Genomic DNA, 12609 nt, shown 5'->3' on the forward strand with positions numbered 1-12609 from the left:
CCAGGCCAATAAGTTTCTTCAAAATATGCTGCCATTAGTGTTGATGAGCTACGTTGCAGATTGCTCAGAGTATCACTATATCAATTTTTTTTTCAAACTGAAGGTTATTAGCAAAAATTAACGAGATACAAATAATGCTGGCTTGAGGGCCTATTTCCACTACACGCGGAATCTAGATGCGAATTTCCGCATCCAAAATGCAACACGTTTGTGAATGGAGCGATTTCCATTCAATGCAAATTTTTGGATGCGTTAAAAAACTGGATGGTATGCTGCATTTTTTCACATTCCGCGGCAATCTGGATGCGAATCGCGGCTAATGTAAGTCAGTGGGGCCTCGTTACAAATGCGGAAATGTGTGTTTACGAACTCAAATTTAACCAGCATGCACAGCGTCATTTCCTTTTGCCTGTCTCCCTGTTGCCTAAGTGATATTTCTAGGCAGTTTTCAAATTGCAACACAAATTTTCGCGTAAAAAAACGTGTATAAAAATGCATGCATGTTTCTGGATCCCAATCGCAATGTGTGTTCGTGAAAATAGGCCTTGAATGGAAATTGTATGGAATTGGGCAAATCCGATTCACTCCCTGTTGAACCTGATTGGCCAATTCACTTCTTGCTGAACCTGATTGGCTGAATTCCAAGCTGCATATAATTTGCATGCAAACCAGAAATATCAGCTTACCACGGCTCAGTCATTGGGGCCAATCACTGCATTCGCTCAGTAGCAATGACCTATCAGACATCAATAGGCATTGTTCCTTCATTGTTTAACTAAGATTGCAGACACATTTCACAAGCAAACCAGCGGTATCACCTTCTTGCTGTCCATCTCTAGGCATTAGTAACCGCTAGAGATACTGTGGATTTGTAAGTGAAAGGTTGTCCTTATACTACAGGCTAGCAACAGATCCTCCCAACCAGCACCCAATATGCCTACTATACCTACCCATTATGCCTGCCTTCCTCTCTACAGGAGCTGCAGAACTTTGTCAGTCAGGTGCCCGGGGGAGAATTATCTATGTAACTGAAAAATAGATCTCCAGTCATAGAAATAGGGCAGTATAGCTCTCCATAGGGTCAAGCTGAAATCTAATAGCATATATTTATATTTTAATTATAATGCAGAAATTGCTGCACGAATGCCCTCTTCTCCGGCATGACCCAATTCTGGTTGCCAAGTTTTGGTGAGATCATGAAATGGTTATTTTTAGAAAATGGTATGTAGGTCAGTCCTTTGTACTTTTAAATGCAAATGTGTTCTATTTAAGTTTTGCATGACGAAGCAAAGTGGAAAGAAAACCTGTAGGGAGGCTTTCAGGTTTGTCTCTACCCCTTCTTGCCTGTCTGCACACTACAAAGCATCTCCAGCTACTCAAAAATCCCCTGAAAACCCCAGGAATGACATCACATTGGATTCCCTCTTCTTCTGGGGGAGAATGGCTGGGCCTCCCATTGCCAATCCAGGGAAGGAGTGTGGCACATGTACATCTGGACTTTGTGTCCATAGCCAGTACAAGGAGGATACAGACAGACCAGTGTTTCTCAACATTGTTATAGCATGTACTCCTTTATTATTTACTATGTTGGCCAAGCATCCTCCATTGCTGGTATCACATCTCTAGCACCCCTCAACGCATATATGTTTGGTGTGCTCCATAATGGTGAATAAATGTTGTTTTTTTCAACATTTCTTGATTTGAATAAGCTATTAATATTTATTCAGATTAAGTTATATACCACATTTTCTGCAACGGGTCGGTCAGCAGCAGTACAGAATCGTTAGGCAAAATCGTAGTCAAATACAAGCCGAGGTCGGCAACAGGTCAGATAAGCAAGGTACAGAATCAGGAGGTAAAATCAGAGTCAAGGTTCAGGCTGGAAATCGGCAACAGATCAGATTGGCAAAGTACAGAATCAGAAGGCAGAAGAATAGTCAGAAATTCAGGCAAGTTTCAAAGACAAATATACAATGGTATTGAATGCTACTGATTACAGCTATCAAAGGTCTGAGCGCTAACACGAAGTATTCGCAAAAACAAACAAAGTATGAATGCAGCTCTGCAGCTTAAATAAGAGCTGACAGCTCAGTGAGCCAGCCCAGCCAAATCAACCAATCAGCAGCAAGCAGGAAGTGCAGAGCATGTCAGCTGACCTGAGGTCAGCTGACATGACGTCTCAGCAAATAAAGGTCCTGCGGCTCCTTGCGCGAGCGTGCAGACCTTTGCTGTGATGCCAGAGATGGACGCGTCCGCCCACCACCAGCAAGAGAGGGACCGGGAGGTGTGGCGGGAGCCGCCGTGACGTCACACACGGAAGAGACCTCCGGGTCGCACGCGGTGGGCTGACTCTCCCTTACAGTATGTATGTATTATGAAAATGTATGTATTATGAAAATGATGGATTGTTTTTGAAATGCCCATTATGATGCTTTTTGACACTATTTTTTTCGTATAATTATATTTATTTTGTTGGTTGTGCCACTCCCCACAAAGGCAGTGGGAGGGTCACCTATGGAATCCCAGCCTGGAGGAATGACTGAGCTCCTCTACCAGCTACTACTGCTAGTGGTCACTAAGACGGGCTAATGCAAAATCAGCCTGAGCTATGGTAGTCCATTGAGCATCCGAACAAGAAGCAGCCATGTTATATTTACCTCTTGGTTCATCCCACCTGAGACAGATTAGAGCAAAAATGATGCTGTAATAAAGCTGTTTCCCAGTTAAATTTTGCAAATTAAAACAAGTAGAACAGAAGAGAACAGAAGACTCAGAATAGATTTAAGCTACTTGCACACCAAGGTCGCATAACGTGCACCTAACGCAAGGCCTGGTGCTCTTCGATGAGGACGTCAGAGTGAGACACGCGTTGTGCAGCTCACTCTGGCGTCCGTGATGCGTACTCTTGGACGCATGCGGCATCACGTGGTCCCGCCGTCACAACGTGCAGTGAATATTAATTAGCCATGTGCCTGGCCGCTCTCCGCTCCTCCCCAACATGACTGAGCATGTGCAAACAGTCTAACGCGGCTTAAGCCCCTGTAACGCTAGAGTATGCTGCACTTTCGGAAGAACGTGCAGCGTTACATGTAACGCAACGTGGGCAGTGTGAACAGCCCACTTGTGTTACATTGCTGTGCGTTGGGGGAGCGTTACAGGCTGCACTAACGTGCGCCTGTAACGTCCCTGTGTGTAAGCAGCCTAAATGCGCATACTGTGTGGCTTGGAATTTTTTACATATCACGACCCGTTTGTAGTCGAGAAACCTCACCTTATAGGAATGACCCTCGCTCCAGCTGCTTCCAGCGTCTTCACATAAGAGGCAGCAATGTATGATCCTCCAAACGACACCAGGTTTTCAAAGTGCGTCTCCTGTGCTAAAACTCCTGCAATGGAAGAAGAGGGGAAGTTATGTAAGCAAATTAAACTTTCAGGGACCTTTCACACTTCCATTGCAAAGGACAATATTATTGGATCTCAACAGGATGCAAATCATTGGTGCGTTCACATTGGGTGCAATGCCGCGGGTCCTGTCGGAGTAACACTCAGCATCAGAAAATGTGCACGTTTACAGAGAAGGTAAAGCATACTTTCAAAATTACTGTAAGCTTCACTGTATGGTCACATCACACCTCGGTGCAGCGTTTCAGCACTGCTGCAGTCTTATTGCAACGAAAGATTTGCAGTGTGAAAGGACCCACAATGGGTACAAGGTTTACTGATGGTTAAAGGACAACTGAAGCCTCCCCAGCATCGTTTCTTGGCTCTTCCCTAAATTAATTCCCTCTACACTTAGCCCCCCTCCCTCATGTTGCATAACCTTCAGGTCTGTGATTCAATTTGATACTCTGCAAACCTACAATCTCCCCATCTACCTTTACTGCCAATCATATATAATCCTATTTTCTCCCCGGGTTGGAAAAGCCCAGCGGCAATCTCTTGGTGGAAGGATAAGGGCCTCACCAGAATGACACATTTCATAACCTACAAAGGTACATGGGCCAGCCTTGCAAGAAAAATTTGAAGCCCCACAGCATGAATTATTTTGCTATCTACGAATAAAACATTGGATCACTACCCTGGCTAGAAACACACATGTCCCTTCTAATATCACCCCTTATGAGACCATCTGCCTCCGTCGCCTTAACATTCATGGGTTAATCTCCACCATTTACTCATTTCTTACGCGTCCTCCCCACATGCATACGCCTCTAAATAGGAAGCTGGTCTCCCAGGCTCTAAGGACAGAGAAGAATGGGTAGATATTTGGGCCAGTTTACTCCTGTTCTTATAACCTTCACACGGTGGAAGCTGCCTATAAACGTATGACTCGCTGGTACCTCGTCCTTGCGACGATAGCAAAGGTTTTCCCTTCTGCCAACCCCTTCTGCTTTAGAGGCTGTGGAGCAGTCATTCTCAACCAGGGTTCCTTAAGGATTTTGCAGGGGTTCCCTGGCATTTTTGCCCTTGGAGGAGAGCTGGCCCAGCTAGCAGGTTGAGAAAGTTTCAAAATGATGTCCCTAACTTCTCAATGTCCTCTTCACTCATTTTCTGCCCATCCTGTTCTGAATTCTAGCTTCCCTACTTGTTCATCACTGGTGCAAAGGCCTTGACACAATGACCCATTACATTGGTGATGAATAAGCATGTGGGATGTCAGAACTAAGGATGTGTGATGAAGAGAAAACCCAAACACCGGGCAACTATAATGGGGTGTGCAATAATGGAGGGCATGAAATGGGTGCATCATAAAGGAGAAACATGGAATGGGGAGTGTTACAATAGTAAAAAGTGTTCAGCCTCATCTACTTTTAATGATCAGTTCTACTAGAAATAAAATACCCTCTCCCTTTGTTATTGTGGGGGTTCCCTGAGATTCAAAAATTATTTGAAGGGTTCCTCCAAGGTATAGGTTGAGAAAGGTTGCTGTAGATTGATAGAGTGATAAATTGCTCTCATCTCTTTTTCATAAGCCAATTGCCAGAGACCCGTGGCACGCACTACTCCATGAGAAAATGGAAGCAGTAGCGGGCTCACAGAATAAACTGGCCTCAATAGAGTGGAGGCCAAAGAACTTGAAGGGCTGCAAAGATTATGGGGGCTGGAAGAAGCCTCGTGTATGGCTAAACAATGTTGAGATAATTTTTATTAATCAACTCAAAAAGGCAATTTAATATGTGATAACTGAAATGCTGTACAGTACAGAAGTGCTATATCCACATACAGGCCCAGTCTGTATTCTAGGAATATGAGTGAAGCTGAGTAGATAATTACTGTTTACCCATAAGATAGACAACACAACCACCAATCACAAAAATGGGACAGAGCAGTGTTGCATGTGGCTAGGTCGAAATCCATAAGCCTATACACAACACCTGAGTATTCTGTCTCAACCTTGCTACTCCTTCCATAGCTTAGAAATAAGCAGGTCAGAGGGCTGCAGTTTTACTTTTAGGTCATTGTGTGTACATAATCCTCTTTTGGAGAGCTGGAAGAGAAAGGGAATCACAATCTGTGGCCACCAATATGCAGCTACATTGAGAATACTTCCTTAGCATCTAGGTCACAGTTCAGATAAACAAATAACTTTGCAAGCCCACCAAGTGCAAAAATGTACAAGATGATTAAAAAAATGTAACCAGATCAGTGAACAGTTAACAGTATCCCAGATTTAAACCCAGTTATGGACACTAGCTGCACGGAGTCTGTATGTTCCTCCAAGGTGTCAGCTTTATAAAAATATATATCAGGTAGTCCCCGGTTAACGAACGAGATAGGGATTGTAGGTTCGTTCTTAAAGTGAACCTCCAGACTAAAAAAATCGACTCAGCAGCACTGAAAAGGCCTGGTGTTTTTTTAACAGTTTCACAGCATCAGAACTTTGTTTCGCTTATACAAGCCTCATTTTTAGATGCACAGAAGAAAACTGCCCGGGCATTTTTCCCCTGATGCTGTGCAAAGCATGATGGGATTTCTGATGTTGTTGCTCTCGTTCTGCTGTTTTGGTGCAAATTTTTTTTTATTACATTTTGAATTTGACATTTGAAGCCTAGCGTGCGCAGCTGGGAGGGGTGATCAGGACACAGGACAGTTGGAACTGTGTCTCCTGCTCCCTGTCACCTCCTTTCAACCAAAAAGATGGCTGCCCCCATGACAAAGATGGCAGCCCCCATGAATCACAAACATTTGCCTGTTCTTTTAAAACAGGGTGAGTAAGAGATTACCGTATATACTCGGATACAAGTCGACCCCTTGTATAAGTCGACCCCCAAAATTTGACATTCCGCTGGCTGTCCCCCATTAAAATTTGGAGTGATCGGATAGTTTTAATATCTTCAGCTAGCACTAGGCTAGCTAGCAATGGTGGTCGCATCCTTCGATTACGTCTGATCCCCCCCGATCGCCGCTAAATACATTACCCGCCTGGATCCAGCGATCGCTGCAGCCTCCCAGCACATCTCCGGTCCTCTCTATGAGGTGGATCGGGTCTGCGCATGTCGTCGGCGACGTCATGTTCGATCCTCCCCATAGATAAGAGCGGAGCTGTCCGGAGAGGCTGCAGCGATCGCTGGATCCAGGCGGGTAAACTATTTAGCGGCGACTGGGGGGGGGGGGGTGCGAATTCAGACGTCATCTAAGGATGAGACCACCACTGCTAGCTAGCCTAGTGCTAGCTGAAGATATTAGAACTATCCGATCACTCAAAATTTTAATGAGGGACTCCTGGCTGCAAACCGTCCAGCGTGCGTAACGCCCAGGAGGTTAATAGTCTTTCAAACAAATAGTCATTACTACACATGTACGGACCTAACTGTCGTGTGAACGACAGTTAGTCCACGGATCCGCCAGTCAAAACTGCCGCTATCAGTCTAAAGATCGTTCGTACACATGTCACACTGTTGTTCAAATGACCAGTTTGAACAACATTCGAAATATCAGATGTGTGTCCATACCTTTACAGACACTGGCTTCCTCCCCTCTCACTCTATTGGTAGCCAGGGTTCTTGGTAGAGCATAAGATGTACTGGTGGAGGATGGGGGAATGTGGGTGACTATGTTGGATCCATGCAGGTCAAGGCAGCATGATGGAAGCTGAATTGCTATGAGTTGTAGCTGAAGGCTACAGAGAAGGGGTGTGGTCACATGACTCTTGTAGTTGAGGACTTCCATAGGTGAATATGAAGGATATTTAAGAGGCTGTGGGGGTACATTGCTAGGCTACTTAGAAGGAGGGGTCAGAAGGATTGAAAAGACAGGTTTAGATAAATAAATTCTTGGAGTATTGCTTTAAAACGGACCTGAACGCAGAACTTTCTCTCTGTTCTAAAAGATAAGCAACAGCACAATAATATTTAAAGAAAAAAAATCTTTGTTACAGCTGATACAAAGCCTGCAATAAATCTGCAGTGCCCACTTCCTGCTTTCATGGAAGCAGACATAGGGTTAACATCCTGTGTTAACAAATAAGCTGCTCTGCCAAGGCAGCCAGCTGACACAGGTGAGAGTTTAAGTTACAGTGGTGATTAGACACAAATGAGGGGGAATTAGACAGGCTAAACTCTCTAAATACATACAGGGTGCATTTCTCTCGGTTTTCCTTCTGTCCTGTGCACTGACCTTTTTGACTCTTTTTCTTCTCCTCTTAATCGTGATTGCAACTGCACTGCGATGCAATTTCCCCATTTTATACCATGTTCATTTTGGCGTAATTTCACTGGAAATTCAGTTCTGTGTCGTGGAGAAGTTACATTTGCATTTTTCCAGATTTGTTAAGGGGGAAAAGAATAGCGATTTTCTTGCACTCACATTGACCTTAACCTGCCTGGATTCCCGCGGCCCTGTGGCCGCGGGAACGTTTTTTACACTTTTTTTTTATATTTCATGTAGCTAGCCTAGCGCTAGCTACATGATTCCCCCCTCCCTGCGGCGTCCCTCCCTGCCCTCCGATCGCCGCCGGCGCAATGACCCGTCGGGAAATCCCGTTCTGAACGGGATTTCCTTCAGGGCTTCCCCCGTCGCCATGGCGACGCACGTCATCGACGTCATGACGTCACAGGGAGACCCGATCCACCCCTCAGCGCTGCCTAGCACTGATTGGCCAGGCAGTGCACGGGGTCTCTGCTGGGGAAGCACTATACTGCGGCGGGTAGCGGCGGATCGGCGGCGATCAGGTAGGACACGCAGCAAGCAAAGTGCTTGCTGCGTATTTTAAAAAAAATTATTCAAATCGGCCCAGTGGGGCCTGAGCGGTGACCTCCGGCGTCTCTGGACGAGCCGAGCTCGTCCAGAACGCTAGGGAGGTTAAAGAGAACCTGAACTGAAAATAAAAAGTCAAAAAAACCAAAAACAGGTCATACTTACCTCCTGTGTAGTCTACTCCTCAATCTCTTTATCCTCTCCTGCGTCCCATTTTTCCACGGTGATCAATGGAATTCTCTGTCCTCCATTTTAAAAATGGCCAAATGTCCATTACCCCATAACAGCTGCCTGGTCAGCACACTGTTAAACTGTAATATCACCCACTTGAGCCATAGGGAAACATGGACATTACCTTGCACATTCAGTTGTAACTGGCAGCTGCTGATATATAGCTGACAGCAACTGGTATATTTCAGTTCTGACAAAATCTTGTCAGAACTGGAAGGGATCACTGTAAGGAGAAAATGGTGAGCTTCTGAAAGGAACTGTCAGTGAGGTTAGTATATTATATAAATGGTTCCCTTTAAAGGAGAACTGTAGTGAGAGGTATATGGAGGCTGCCATATTGATTTCCTTTTAAGCTATACCAGTTGCCTGGCAGCCCTGCTGATCTATTTGGCTGCAGTAGTGTGAATCACACCAGAAACAAGCATGCAGCTAATCTTGTCAGATCTTACAAAAATGTCAAACACCAGATCATACCATAGCTGGGAATCGAACCCAGATCTCACTGTGTGGTGGGCACGTCACCCTAAGCACTGTACCACTACAGAAGTAAGTGAAGCTAGCCTAAAATTTAACATTTATGCTCAATGCAATAGAACCATTAGGTTGCTTAAAGGAGAACTGTAGTGAAAGGTATATGGAGGCTACCATATTGATTTCCTTTTAAGCAATACCAGTTACCTGGCTATCCTGCAGATCCTCTGCCTCCAATACTTTTAGCCCTAGACCCTGAACAAGCATGCAGCAGATCTGGTGTTTGACATTTTTGTAAGATCTGACAAGATTAGCTGCATGCTTGTTTCTGGTGTGATTCACACTACAGTGGCTGGATAGTGTACTGGTTAAGGGCTCTGCCTTTGACATGGGAGACCAGGGTTTGAATCCTGGCTAGGTCAAGTACCTATTCAGTAAGGAGTTCAAGGCAAGACTACCTAACACTGCAGGGTGGCCTCTTGAGCGCGTCCCTGTGGCTTGCAGCTCTTGAGCGCTTTGAGTCTGACAGGAGAAAAGCACTGTACAAATGTTTGGATTATTATTATTACTGCAGCCAAATAGATCAGCAGGGCTGCCAGGCAACTGGTATAGCTTAAAAGGAAATCAATATGGCAGCCTCCATATACCTCTCACTACAGTTCTCCTTTAACCCTAACATAGGAAAAATGCAGCATAAACTATATTTGCGTAAAGGAGAAAAAAAACAAAAATATCAAATCACATTAGTGAAAAAGGGATTGAATCGCAGTCAGTTAAAAAAAAGGCCCTAAAAACCGATGACCCAGCCATTTATATCCGTAGGCACCTTAGAACAAAAAAGACATACTGCAATTCACAGCAGCCAATTAGTTCTCACCATTTATGACCTTCACTGTATATACAACAGTATTAGCAGGGAACATCTCTAAGGTAAACATCTACTGCATAAAACAGCAGAAACTGGATTTACTTGTTCTGCTGGCAGTGGGTTACCGGGTTTAATTTCCATTGCCTTCCCTTGTTGCTAAGCGTTGTGTGCACAACATGCAGCTGATAAGGTGTTATCATCAAGATGAATATAACAGGAAGGCAAGAAAGGATTCAGGAAAACATCTATAGAATTGACCAGCAGCCTAAACATTTTCCGTCCCTTATTCTCATGGGAAACAAAAGCTGGGCACTAACCTTCATAACAAACTGCGGAGGAAAACATACTGTACATTAAGAATACAAGCACAAATATATATCAAGCAAGGCCAAGAGGTAGACCTTCCTTGAGAGAGAGAGAGAGATAGAGAGATATATATATATATATATATATATATATATATATATATATATATATATATATATATATATATATATATATATATATATATATATATATATATATATATATATATAGTGAACTGCCATGTTAAAACTTCACTTTAAAGATGGCAAAAAGAATAGCTGAACTGTACTCATCTCCAGAACCAACCGATGCTTCTTCAACCACGAACCAATGAACAGATGCCAATGAATAGAGCGTATCCACTCCACTGCATCATCTATGCACTACTACTCCTCAATATAAAGCCTGCTAAACATCTTCAATTTTGATTGGCCAATTTTAAAACTTCCCTGTAGTGCAGGGGTGTCAAACTGAAGTACAAAGTGAGCCGAAATGTAACACTGGGACCAAGTTGCGGGACATCCTCAATGTCTAGTGGCCACCTCTCTCCCTTATAAAGTTCCCTGGTGTCTAATGCCCCTACCCCATACAGTTCCCTGATGTCTAGTGGCTCTCCTCCCTCCCCCATAAAGTTCCCTGGTGTCTAATGCTCCCCCCATACAGTTTCTTGGTGCCTAGTGGCCTTCCTACCTCACCTATACAGTTCCCTGGTGTCTAGTGGCCCTCTTCTCTCCCCTATACAGTTTCCTGCTGTCTAATGCCTCCTCCCTCCTTCCCTAGTGTCTATGGCTTCACAACGCAGCAGGCTCCCAGTGTTCACTCAGCCACTACAGATGAAGTATCGTAAAGGAAGCCGTCTCTCCTATCAAGTAATACGTTTTCTGTTTACATCTGGTGTTTATCATAAGAGATGAATTCTTCTAGTGATTGTTAAGCGTCTTACTAATGCTGGGAATACACAGGTCAATTCTGGTGCTCGATTCTGCGCCCGATCGTTTTGCCCGCTCGATTCTGTTATCTTCCGCTCATTTTTTCTTATCTTTTTTCAATTCACTTCAATGATAAATCGAGAGGCAAAACGATCGAACGGTGATCGGACATGTCGGAAATTATCTATCTAACCATCTTATTAGCTCAGAATCGAGCCGCGTATTCCCAGCATAAGAAATAAAAATCTGACAGCTTACCTCCATGGCTAGCAGGAGTAATATATAATAAAGATACGCAGTGATTCAGTGGCAGCTGCTGCATACATTCGAAGAGAAGAAAATACAGCAAGTATATGTATGTATATATTTTTATTTTTGTTTAAGATGTCAACATATGCATAACTAAGATGCAGAATTCTCAATCAGGTTTGTCATATTTACAGTGTGGAGTAAACAGGGACTTATTTTGCATATAGTTTACACCTCTGCTGAGAAAGCTTGGGGGAAATAACGTGTCAGAACAAAACTGGGCCTGTGCTGTACGCTCCTGGTGACATCAGGGGAAGTGAGGACACGGCAACACAGGCGCAGTGGTTTTCAGACTTTAAAGTCTGAAATTCCAGAAGTGAACTGGAGGCGGGGTCGGAGCATCGGTGAGTGGCTGCACGGGCACAGGATGTCTGCGGGGGACCATTAGAAGCACCGGGTCAGTTCAACTCATTTTCCCCTGACCCCCCTACAGTATCCCTTTAAGGCCCATACACACGGGGCACAACTGTCGCCACAAACACGTGGCACGAACTGTCGCCGGATAGTGAAGTTGCCGTGCGATTGAAAAGTTCAATCGCCGGCAACTTCTGTCTCCACAACTGTCGCTAGTCCGCCACGCGTACTGCGTGTGAATGCGGACTAGCGACAGGAGACGAATGCAAGTGAATGGAGCATCCGGCCGGGGGATGCTCCCTTCACAAAGGAAGAAAAATTCAAACCAGCTGCTCTAGGGTTTCCCATTTCAATTATATGCCTTTATTAAGTACACTCTCCAAAAATGCAAAAGGTCCCTGAACACATTAAAATCACTTCACAGACAGCTTCCGCCGCGCCTCTGCCTTTCTGGCAAGATGTGTGGATAGCTGTCCCCGCCAGGAAGCTCTCGCTCCCTGGTCTCTCGGCTGCATACAACAGGGGACAGTTGTGCCCCGTGTGTATGTAGCTTTAAGGCTGAAACACACGAGGCACTGTTGTCGCTGTTGCTAGCACACAGGAGACGTGTGCTCAACAGCTCGGCGACAGCTCTGCCTGAGCGACAGCTGTCTACACGTCTCTGCCCAACAGACAAGTTGAAAGTTTCGTCCCCCCGCCGGAAGCTCCCTTCTGGCTGTGGGTAGCTGTCGGTAGTCCGCACATATACATGCAGTATGCGTGGCGGACTAGCGACGGTTGCTGCAACAGCTGTTGGCCAAGTCAATCGCCTGGCGACAGCTCTGACTAGCGACAGTTCGTGGCGAAGGACCTGTCGTCGCAAAGTGCGCGTGCCACGTGTTTGTGGCGACAGTTGTAGCCCGTGTGTATGGGCCTTTATTATGGTCTCTAAATAACAGCTGAAAC

The 12609-nt window shown here is 44.9% G+C and overlaps 1 protein-coding gene across 1 annotated transcript in view; it reads right to left on the reverse strand.

The window, feature by feature from the left end:
- The window catches only part of GGH (gamma-glutamyl hydrolase), a 42752-nt gene extending 31487 nt beyond the window's left edge, over positions 1-11265 (reverse strand). The window contains exons 1-3 of the mRNA XM_068238377.1: positions 11260-11265; positions 10084-10095; positions 3272-3438 (exon numbers count right to left, since the gene is read on the reverse strand). Coding sequence (XP_068094478.1) covers positions 3272-3438; positions 10084-10095; positions 11260-11265 — 185 coding nt within the window. The remainder of the gene's footprint in view (positions 1-3271; positions 3439-10083; positions 10096-11259) is intronic.
- Between the last annotated feature and the right edge of the window lie 1344 nt (positions 11266-12609).

Source organism: Hyperolius riggenbachi, chromosome 5, assembly GCF_040937935.1.
Source record: "Hyperolius riggenbachi isolate aHypRig1 chromosome 5, aHypRig1.pri, whole genome shotgun sequence".
Lineage (NCBI taxonomy): Eukaryota > Metazoa > Chordata > Amphibia > Anura > Hyperoliidae > Hyperolius > Hyperolius riggenbachi.